The sequence below is a fragment of the Podarcis gaigeae genome, assembly GCF_964106915.1.
Source record: "Podarcis gaigeae genome assembly, chromosome: 14".
Lineage (NCBI taxonomy): Eukaryota > Metazoa > Chordata > Lepidosauria > Squamata > Lacertidae > Podarcis > Podarcis gaigeae.
Window position 1 is genome coordinate 35,068,931 of NC_139690.1, and position 11,461 is coordinate 35,080,391.

General features: G+C 49.5%; 1 protein-coding gene and 1 long non-coding RNA gene across 2 annotated transcripts in view; one reads left to right on the top strand and one right to left on the bottom strand.

Moving 5' to 3' along the window:
- LOC310831030 (cytoplasmic phosphatidylinositol transfer protein 1-like) overlaps window positions 1-11,308 on the top strand; it is a 48,101-nt gene extending 36,793 nt beyond the window's left edge. The window contains exons 8-10 of the mRNA XM_083711062.1: window positions 122-277; window positions 980-1,043; window positions 7,490-11,308. Coding sequence (XP_083567188.1) covers window positions 122-277; window positions 980-1,043; window positions 7,490-7,743 — 474 coding nt within the window. The 3' untranslated portion in view covers window positions 7,744-11,308. The remainder of the gene's footprint in view (window positions 1-121; window positions 278-979; window positions 1,044-7,489) is intronic.
- On the bottom strand, window positions 4,618-5,816 carry LOC310831035. Its single transcript, XR_014557736.1, has 2 exons — window positions 5,128-5,816; window positions 4,618-5,029 (listed from the first exon to the last, which is right to left on the bottom strand). It is a non-coding gene; the product is annotated as an uncharacterized lncRNA (long non-coding RNA).
- Window positions 11,309-11,461: the final 153 nt, after the last annotated feature.

The following is an 11,461-nucleotide window of genomic DNA, read 5'->3' on the forward strand; positions in this document are numbered from 1 at the left end:
AACCATGGAGGCAGATTGCAACCATATAGCCTCCTCCTCCATGAATTTGTCCAGTCTTCCTCTAAAACTATTCAAATGGAGGTCCACTGGCTCCTTATACTTGTCTTCTCCATGTTGGTAGGATCTCCGGTACTTCAGCTCGACCAAGACTGGCCGTGGCCCGCTGCGGGAGGGCTGGCGAGAGCACACCAAACCCATCATGTGCTCCTACAAGCTGGTGACAGTCAAGTTTGAGGTGTGGGGGCTGCAGACACGGGTGGAGCAGTTTGCTCACAAGGTGAGAGCTCAGCCTGGAGACATTTGGGGACCTGGAGGGATGGAATGGGCCCTGCTATTGCAGAGAGTGTCGGAGGTACCCTTCCTGAGTTTTGAGAAGTCCTTGATTCTCATCAGGCAGATTATCCCCCTGCCTCAGAGCAATATTCTGTGCCAGGGGTGGGGAATCTGTGCCCGCCTAGATGCTGCTAGACTACAAAGCCCATCATCCCTGAAACAAAATGGATTGCCATTGTGATCCTCAGGAATGTCTGCCTCCAAGGAGGGCTGGTGGCTCAAGCCAGGGGAGTTCAAAAGTTCCTGGCTTCCTGGGGAAGGCAAAAGTCAGCACCTTGGAGGAAGATCAGGGTGTGTTCAGGATCACAGAGAGTGCTTCTGCAGCTGAGCCAACCATCCATGTTGTCTCAGCAAGGTCATGGAGCAACTGGCTTTATAGCAGGGTTAGGCAGTCACTGACTGGACTGTGCTTGCTGGGGCTTATGGGGGTGCAATCCAAAACAGGGAAGGCTTCTCTGGAGCATAGGAGATCAGTCTGTGCATTGCTGCCTCCTGCTGGCAGGGCTCTCAACCACTCTGCTAGCATAGCAGCCTTCAGTGATTACAGTGGGAGGGGGGTGACCCTCCCCTTGGGTGTTGCTGTAATGATTGCCCCCCAAAAGATAGAAGATAACTGAGGAGTTGTTAACCTAGTTTTGGGTTGCAGGCCATCCGGGACATCTTGCTGATCGGCCACAGGCAAGCTTTTGCCTGGGTGGACGAGTGGTGTGGTAAGTGAGCCTTTTTGCTGTGTTGCTGGTTGCAGAGTGGGTGGGAAGAGAGTGTGTGAAAATTCTTTGGGCCGTGGGAGAATCAAGCTTCAGGGTCCCCTTTCCCTAGGCTGCCCTGCTCTTTACATCATTGCGTTTTGCATTCATCAGTATAGACCTCCTGTTTCCTCCTAATCAGCAGCACAGAGTAGGGCCCTCGTTTTTTAAAACTTTAAGCATGCACTGAATTAATGGGTAGAGCCTCCTGCCCTTCACTGTGCTTTTAAATCCCCTGATTGTAAGTGCAACAAGATGGTTAAACGGTAACTAATCTGTGACCTGCATTCTTGAGTGTGGGCCCCTCCGATCCGATCCTACAACTGCACACAAATGGAAATGTTGTTTTTGGAAAACTTTTGCTTTTTCCCCCCTGGAGCTAAAAGCTGTCACTGGTGTCTCCCATAAATCTCAAGCCCCGCTTATTTTATTTATCTGTATTTACTAAACCCGTTTCTAGCCCTCTTCTTGGTTTTGAAGATCTCCAAAAGAGCACAAAGTGCACAAAAGAGCAATACACCGTTAATTAAATTCGTATTGAAACAAAGAGGTCTACAACTGAGAGGAGGGACAGCGGTGATCAGTGTTCGCAAACTTTTGGGATCCACTTTGGGGAACGTTAAGTAGCAAATCAATTCTGACCTAACGTGTCCAGTTGTGTGCAGTTCTAGGTTTCTTGGCAAAGGAGTGGGGTTGTGATCACCCAAAGCTGTGGAGGCTGGTCCATCAGAGTTACCACTGCCCCACCCATCTCACTCTGCCCTCAGCCAGCCCCCACCTGCCTGCCTTCCTACTTACAGCCCATTGAAGGTGTGGCCCTGGCTGTCATCTTGCTCCTTCTTAGTCTCTGTGTCACCCTTGTAGAACTCACACAAAAACCCCTTGTATTAAAGAGCCCCTTAGTGCCTCTAAGCCAGTGTTTCTCAACCTGTGGGTCCCCAGATGTTGTTGGACTACAACTCCCAGCATGACCAGTGGTCAGGGATGATGGGAGTTGTAGTCCAACATCTGGGAACACACAGGTTGAGAACTGCTGCTAAGCCACCTCTGGCTAGGAGCTTCCACAAAATTTTTCACCCCTCTAAACTATCTGAGACACAGCGTCCTTCTTACCTCACAAATCCCCTTCTGAGGAACTGTAAGCGAAAAAGGTGTTTAGACTCCCGCAGGTAAGTGGAAGGCAGAACATTACTACCTGAACTCACTTTTTTCTTACCTTTCTTTTCTAACCCAGCTAACTTTTCCCCTCAACCCCTGTCCTCTTCATTTCCCCTCTCCAATGTTTTCCTGAGACTCCTCTTCCTTCGAGTTTTGCTCCAGTGTTGATCGAGGTTGTGCTGTCTTGTATCAATGCTGCCTGGGTCTAAGGTCTCTTGAGTGTGCATGCACAGGATCAACTCCAGCCTGGTGGGGGGGTGAGGGGCTCTCCTCCTTGCCCCCTACAGTGGGCTTACATAACAGCAGCAGCAGCTCTCAGACCAGTGCTGGCGGCCACTTCAAATTTCCCATAATGCCCAGAGGAGCCTGATTTAGTGTTGCTCTAGGGCATCCTAGGAAATTTAAAATGGCAGCTTGTTGATTCCTAAGGACCCCCCCCCCCCGGGAGGAGGTCTTAAGCATGCAGCAGTGCCAAGGGGGCTCTCAGCTGCCTGGTGTTATTGGGAGCTGATGCCAACCCTGAAAACAGACACACAGAGTGAGCCAGTGGATTCAGAACCACATCTCTACTGCAACACCACAAGGGAACACAGGAATATTTCATTTCCAGAGAGTAGGGCTGATCTCCTAGGCCTTTCCTGCCCAATTATAATATCACAGTCAACACAAGGGACCTCCAGAAGCCATCCAGCCCACCCTTCCTCACTGCAGGATCTGTGGCATTGCTTGCTACCTCGCCTCTCTTTAAATGCATCCTGCCGGCTCCCAAGGCAAGCTGGTGTTCCACTATCGAACATATCTGACTAGGTGGAAGCTTATTCTACTTTGCAGCCATGATCCCCTGCTCGTTTCCACCTATTGGTTCTAATTCTAGGTTAGGGAAAGGGGCTGTAGCTTGGTGGTGGAGCATCTGCTTTGCATGCAGAAAAGATCCCTGGCATCTCCAGGCAGAGCTGGGAGAAACACCTGTCTGAGCCTCTGCCAGTCAGTGTAGGGGATATTGGGCTAGATGGAGCAATGGTCTGACCCTGTGTTCCTACATCATCCTGCCTTCTGGAGTAACTGAGAATAAGGTCCTCAGAAAATGAATTAAGTGCAGTTCGTGTCAGGCTGGCATCTGGGACTCTGGGAGGGCAGTGACGCAAAGGCAATCAACCCTCTTACAACTCCAACCAAGGAGTGTATTTTTTATAAGGGTCAGACAACATCCTGGGACACATTGCAGCCTGGAAAGGGCGGGCTTGTTTGCGTGGCTGGGTTCCCTGCTAGGAGAGGGCACACAGAACCTGACTCCCCATTTCAGATCCACGATTGAGGACCTATGGGCCATGCAGTCCCCCCCACACACACACACTGGGGCCACTCCACTGGTCCATCTGTGTGCTTGCCTGTGCCGATGGCGGCAGAGAAGAAAAGGAGTGTGGCTGCAAAAGGAGCAGGGAGGGTGTGAGGTCTCAGGAGAAGTCCATGGCAGCTACAGGGGTCAACAAGGCATTGTATGAGGCTTGTCCCTTTTGCTGTGAGTTGTTGGCTCTTTGCAGGTGCTGGCTAGGTTACTTTGCCTATTAATGATGGCCACCTTTGTAGTGAGATGGGATGACTTTAAAAGAAGATCAGACAAGTGCATGGAGGATATCCACAGATGCTAGCCACAATGGCTGCGTTCTGCCTCTACGGTCGGAGGCAGTAATGCTACTGAATGCCAATTGCTGGAAACCGCAGGAGGGGAAAGTGTTCTTGAGCTCAGGTCCTGCTTGCAGGTTTTCCGCAGGCATCTGGGTGACCCCTGTGAGAACAGAATGCTGGACCATTGGTCCATCAGGCTGCTCTTGCGTTCTTATATTCTCCTTTATTTCATCATCTGCCATCCTCATTTTATTTGCACTCCACTGGTCCTTCTGAAAGGAAGCACAAAGCAACTAGCATTTTGCAGAAACAAATGCAACAGCTAAAAGCAAACAGGAGGAGACTTTGGGGCGTGGAAAGCTGTGGCTTAGTGCTACGCAAAAGGTACCGGGTTCGGTCCCTGGCTTCTCCAGGCAGGTCTGGGAGAGACCCCTGCCTGAAACCCTGGAGAGCTGGAACAGTGCTCTGGCATACTGAGGCAGAGGCAAAGGACAGGAGGGAGGACCAAATGGGCCTTCGGCTTGATTGATCAGGTTTCTTCTTATGTTCTTATAAGCACCTGAGGTGAGAGAGCAGTGCACCAAACAGAATAGCTGAGAAGAAACCACCAGTGTCTGTGCAGAAGGTTTCAGGAAGAGTGCCTGTTCGCTTGTAGCACCACCTGCTGGCACAATGTGGCACTAGAACTTGGAAACTTACACAGAGGATAGATAACAGAGTAAAGCCAAAACTCCAAATACACTCGGTGTTGTTTTCATTGTTTAAAATATATTTTAACATTTGTGGTTGCTTAATTTATTTGGATTTAAGCACATAGGGCAAAGTTTAGTTAAATTACATAGGGATTGGAGCAACGAACTACCGGAGGAAAACCTCCCTGGCCAATGAAACTTGTTTTGCTCTCATTATTTTCTGAGATTCCACCAAATGGGGCACATTTTTGGGCCTATCTGTGCAGGAGGGTTAGAAACCTGGTGTGTTTCTGTAGTCATTTAATGCAAGCTGAGATTTTTGTCAGGGCTTTGGATTGTGCTCCCCATCGATAATTCTGAACAATTTAAGATTGTAGCTGCTTTTCAAGAGGAAGGCAGTTGTGTTCCATGAGCTGCCTCCTAAGCTCTGTGTAGTGTGACCCAAATTAGCTGTGGCCAGTGAAGGAGGCATAGCTGTCAACTTTTCCCTTTTCTTGCGAGGAATCCTATTCAGAATAAGGGAATTTCCCTTTTAAAAGGGGGGAAATTGACAGCTATGGAAGGAGACTGACAACAAGTTGGAGAGACGAGCACTGATCAAGCTGCAGCTTGACAGGACTGGACTAAATGGGTCATTGGCCTCTGCGTATAGTAACTTCCTATGCCCTTCCTGTTAAGGATCCTGGTAGCTTTTTCCTCCCCTTCTCTGTCTCCTGCATAATGGTACTAACAACTCTGCCCTCCACTGCTGCTCAGGGCTTTCTCATCCCTTTTCGCCTTCAACCTCCCCCTTTTCTGATGATCTGTGCTGAGATAGTTCTGCTCCGAAGAGAGAAGGGTTCCTCTTCTCAGCGTACAGATCGTCACTAGGCAGACGTCTGGGAAAGGCCCCCTGAACTGAGTCGCCACATTTTGCACCTTTCTTACCCCAAGCAGAGGGCCAGGCACTGTTTAGAGGGCAGGATTTGATCTCGTCCTGCATAGTCCATTTTCCGTTGGGTGGGGTTAGGGCCAAGGGTCCAAATGTGCTTCCCGCAGCAAGAAGGAGAAATCCTGTCCACAGACACCATCGCAGTTGGTGGTGCATTTGGGACCGGCCCCTTGTCTCTCTGAAAAGAGCGGAGATGCGGCCCTCGCAGCTCCAGCGTCTTGTGACGGCCCCTCGTTGGCTCTTTGTGGGGCCTCGGTGCCTCCGGGTTTCCTGCGCCTCCTTCCCCCGAGCCCGGCTTGCTTTTCTGAGCTTTGAGAGCATCTCTGCGTGTTACAGACATGTCCCTGGAAGAGGTTCGTGCCTTCGAGACTCAGATGCACGTGGCCACAAATAAAAACTTCAGCACCCAGGACCCTTAACGCCCCACCTGGCCAGGACTCCCGTTTTGTATGTATATGTTTTGTTTTTGCCTTTTGGTCTTTCCTTTCTTCTCCTGGATCTCGGCATAGCAGGTCCCAGCCCTGTTCCTGCTAAGGCTCCCCTGTCCTTTGGAGATCCAGCTATGCCTTTTCTGTGCCCAAGATGCATGAGAGCAGCAGCAGTAGCAGTGCAAAGGGTGCCTGGAGCATGTTGGGAAAGGGCTGTAGCTCAGGGACAGAGCATCTGCTTTACATGCAGAACTCTAGGGTTCAATCCTCAGCGTCTCCAGTTAGGGCTGGGAGACACCTCCGTCTGAAATCCTGGAGAGCCACTGCCACTCAGTGTGGGCCGTATTAAGCCAGATGGACCAATGGTATGATTCTGTCCAAAGCAGCTACCAATTGTTCCTGTGATGAGCATTAAACTGACTTCATGGCTTTCCCCCATAGATGTGCAGGAATGCTGGGTCAGCAGCCAACCTGAATGGAAGGGGGAATTCCATTCAGAGTGCCAATCCTTACCTAGCAAACACAGCAGCACGCAGTGCAATAGGGACAGGGAACCTTGTACTTGGGGAATGGCAAAGTTTTTAGAAGTATACACACACATGGAGGAAAGAAAGAGAGGAGAAAACATATACGGAGCATCAACAATACCAGCCCAGGAAAGCTCAAGCACCTATGTTGGGTGGGATGGTGAGTGTAATGGAGTATCTCACCAGAGGTTTCCCGCTGCTCTCAGAAAGAGAGGGAAAGGGGATAACCCGCTGGCCTGGATTTGAATCGTGAGTCCTCTGCTTCCAGAAGGGATGGACTGATGGATTGGTCTGTGATCTGCCCTGAGACCTCTGGGTATACGGCAGAATATAATTTAAATAAATAAATGAAATTGATCCACTGCTCAGAATTGAGTGTGACATGTTCATTGTTATGAGGGTGGTGATTTTATTATTATAATCATTGCTTTTATTTTAAATTACACTTGATTTAGATTTGGACTATCAAAAACAAATATTCAACTTTATGTTTAAGGGTTATCAGTGATACAATAGTGAGCTGTACTCAGTGGTGATACAGTAATTGTACATTATTACAAATAAGAATAATACTATGCCAATAAAGGCTGAATGAATGAATAATAAAGTTATATGTCCTCCTCAGAGTGAAGGGCAGATTAGTATTACAATTTCTATCCCACTAGTATTCCAAATAACTTAAGGTGGTCTTTTATTGTTCTCCCGCTCTCCATTTCCCCCCCTCACAACAACCCTGTGTGGTAGGCTGAGAGACAGGTGACCTACTCTAGGTCCCCCAGTGATCTTCACTGGAACCTTGCTCTCCCAAGTTCTTGTCTGACACGCATCCATTATACCACGCTGCCGCACCTGGGGATGGAGGGGAAGCTAAACTCGACCCTTGCCTCACTCTCCTCCTCATTAAGGCTCCAGGGAGAGGCGAGTGGTGCCCTGGGGGAGGAGAGGCAGCGCTTGGGCCTAACCCAAAGAGAGGCAGCAAGCGCCCCCCCCTTCCCCACCAACCTCAACCTCTTCTCACAAAGCCTCCCTCCACCTTTTCTTCCCACAGGGATGACGATGGACGAGGTGCGCCTGTACGAGAAGGAAACCCAGGAGGCGACCAACGAGATTGTCGGCATGGCGGAGCCCACCTTCACCCTCAGTGGAGTGCGCCTGCCCCCCAACACCCAGAGCGCCCCTTCCACTCCCCTCAGCGGCGACGCACCAGACTTCCTCAGTGTGCCCAAGGACAGACCACGGAAGAAATCTGCCCCAGAGATGCTCTCTCTGCCGGTCCTGAGGGAGCGTGCCAACGCAGAGTGACGCCTGGCCCCACAAGGCTTACTCCGGCTCCTGATTCCCCACCCCTTCCTTCATCAAAGAGACTTGCCCCCCACACACTTCATTTCCACAGGAAGGCATGTACCTTGCTTTCATCTGGTTTTTTAAAAGAAATTATTTATGTGTGGGTTTTTTTTTTGTTTTTTTAATGACCTTTCTGAGTTTCTCCTTGTCCTGAATTGGGCAACACCCACCTGCTGGACTGAGGAAAGGCCTATGACTTGTGGCCTACCACTCCCGTCCCCGGATTTCAGCAGCTCTCTTGAAAAGTAAACCTTTCTGACTTGTTCTGGCTGGCGTCCATCCAAACGTGGCAGGGATTCTCTGACGTTTCCCTTGTTTGACCTGGGGCACTTGTGATATTCCTGTATTGCAGAATAACACACACGCTCTGGTCCAGACACACACATCCTGAGCTTCTCCTCCCTTGCAGAAATGTTGAGTGAAATTTACTGCGCCATCTTAAGTTCCTTTGGGACTCAGCAGAGTGGGCAGGCCTGGATTGCTTGTCTCCCACCAGCTCAGCAGTCACGCAAGGGGACTTCTATGGTAGCAGGGGTCATAGCTCAGGTGCAGAGTATCTACTTTGCAAGCAGAAGGTCCCAGGTTCAATCCCTGCCATGGAGGTCTGTGTGCTGGGACAACTAGAGTCTTAAGAATCACCAGGGAAATAAGGACCCCTCCAGACTGAGGGTTTGTTTGTTTTATGCGGAAGTTTTCTGCAGTGTGTCATTGACACAATCATAATGCATTCATGGTGGATTTATCCTGGGGTGTCCACACTTCATTCTACTTTTTTAGCTGTCCAAAGGTTATCACTTTTATGACACCTCGACGGACAGCTCTTGTTCTCTTAGTGCAACAAAGCAAGAACCACACCACCTCTGAAAAATACTGGAACATTAGTGGTATATAAAAAGTTGCAGGATTTCTGCCCTGAATCTTTAGTAGGTGCAAACAGGATTGCACATAACTGCCCAGATACCATTGTGAGCACAAATATTGGTGAATGCACAATATAAAGGATATCTGGAGGGGCCTTAACACTGATTAACAGTGCTCTTTGTAACACAGACAGGCCTTTTCTGAATAGGATTTCCTGTTATTTGTCCCCCCGTTTATTCAGAATGTGCCAATATCCAGCTAGGCTGGAGAGCAAACCTGCCAATACTTTCCACACCACCCTCATGCAGAATTTGATAGCAAGGCTCAGCATTGTGCATGCTAAGGATCTCCATTCTGGGGGCTGCTATAAAACAAGCTTCTAGTCCCTGTGGCTACAGAGAGCAACTTGAAATTACTGTATAGGCAATACCTGATAATGTTTTTTGAAGCTGGGACTGAGCAGGACTGCTAGGTAGCCAGGATTGCTGCTTTTGGAGCTCTCACCCAGTGCCTTGCGGCTAGCAAAAGGAGAAAAAATTAATCAAATCTGTTTACACTGGCATAAAGGATTAAGAGCAGAAGGGCACAGGCTCAATCACCAGCATCTCCAGGTAGGGCTAGGAAAGACCCCCATCTTAAGACCCAAGAGAACTGCTGCCGGTCAGTGTAGACCTGCTTTCCCTATCCTAAGGTCCTCCAGTTGTTTTGGACTACAGTTCCCATAAGAACATAAGGAGAACCAGGCGAGTGGCCCATCTAGTCCAGCTTCCTGTTCTCACAGCGGCCAGAAAGATGCCTGTGAGAAATCTGCAAGCAGAATCAAGCAGCTGGGTTTCCAGCAACTGGTATGGCAATGCTGGCTGATGAAAGTTGCAGTCCAAAATATCTGGAGGGTACCAGGTTGTCAAAGATTAGCATAGACAATACTGAGCTGCACGGATGAATGGGAGACAAATGCCCAGAGGGAGAGCACAGTCTTCCTGAAACCCTGGAGAGCTGCTGCCACTTAGTGTGGACAATACTGGGCGAGATGGACCAATGGTCTGACTTCCCCTAAGGCAGTTTCCAGTTTCCCTACGTGTCTTAAATTAGTAAGATTCTTCTGGGTCTTTGTGATGCTGAGCCAGCATCCTAGTCCTTTCCAACCCTTCTGCCTCCCTCACACAGAGGCCCCCAGACCTCTTCCTCTGTGCCTTTGGAACAGGGACCATTCCCACTACTGCAGCAAATGTCTGCAGAATCCCCTCCTCATGGGAGGTGGGAAGCATCAGTGCCCTCAGCATCCGTCAGCCACAGCCAGGGCATGCACATAAATGGAGCCCTGTAGGATCAGGCCAAAGGCCCATCTGGTCCAGCATCCTGTGTGTGTTGTGGCTGTGAGAAGCCTCTGACAGCACAGGTAGGACGTGTCCATATTGGCTAGTAGCCATTGATGGTCTTAATCTCCATGAATAGCCTTATCCTCCAGGAAAGGTTGCCCATGTGGCCCATGTGGCTCTTGGAAGGCTGCCCAAAAAGGAATGAGCCTTGCCTTCTTTCGCCTCTGGTCCTGCCCATAAATTTAATGTGAGTGTAGGAAGCGCCCATGGCCCATCTATTCCTGCCTCTGGTTCTCACAGAGGCCAACCAAACGCATTTGGGAAGCCTGCAAACAGGACCCGAGCACAACAGCCGTCTCCCCTCTTTTCGACTCCCCAGCAACTGACACTCGGAGGCCATCACCTGGCAACTCTCCTGCCATCACCAGCGTCCAACTTTTTTGCCTTGCAGAAAACCAGAAGTGCAGTCCCCGTCTGGAAGGGGGCTTCAAGGCGGTGCCACAGATTCCTCAGATGTCAGCCTCTCAAGTCTTAATGTGCTCTCCAAACCTCAGTGTACAAGCATCCTTACTGGAATTTGCACTGCTTTCTGTCGCAGAACGGAACTGCTGCCCTTTCTGAGTGTAGGCATCGGCTCCTAGCTTCTTTTGTGGTTGGTCCCTTTGATTCCCAGGCTGCAATCCCAGCTGCTACATTTTGCCTCTGAATGCAGAGAAATTGCTGGATCCCCACCCTTTTCGATGGAAGCGCTTTGGAGGGACCAAACTGAGACCTCGAGAAAAACATCCTCAGAAAGCTTGCCGTGTGGTTCAGGGTCGCCAGTTGAGGAACGTGGACTGGTGTTTGATGCACATTATCTATCGAGGTCAAACATGTTTTGAAGTGTTGCTTGGGTGGGATTCTGACCCCTAAGATCCATCCAAGCTCCCAAGAAGAATAGATGGTGGTAGATGGCACAGAGAGATGATCCAGCAATATGTATTTTAATTAGCCATCTATGAACTATGCTTACACTTTTTATGTGTGCTGAAATATGGGGAACTAGGACTGCAGCACCATCAGCCATCTCTCACCCAGATTTTGGGTGTCTGAGAATGTATGGAACATCCTTGTGTTTCTGGGCCTTTTGAGAACCCGGGTGGCAAACATGGATTGGGGCCTGTTCTCATGCAGTGTATAAGCTGAGAGGCTCCCTGCATTCCATGGGCCCTGGAAATGGCGGGAAAATTGGTGTGTATGGGAAAATCCTATGTAGATAATTTGTGATCTGTGTAGGAGCGTTTCTGTTATGCTTTATTTTTAAAAAAAACAATTGAGTGATAAAACAGTTTCTCATGGGAAAACCATCCTTGTGCTTGTGCAACTGGCACAGCAGGGGTCAACATGATGTTGGCAATCGTACCTGATATGTATTTTATTTATTACACTTCCATCCCCTGGGTCCTTACTGCTCTGGCTCTGGCTCTCTTGAGCAACATTTCATACAGCTTTGGGTG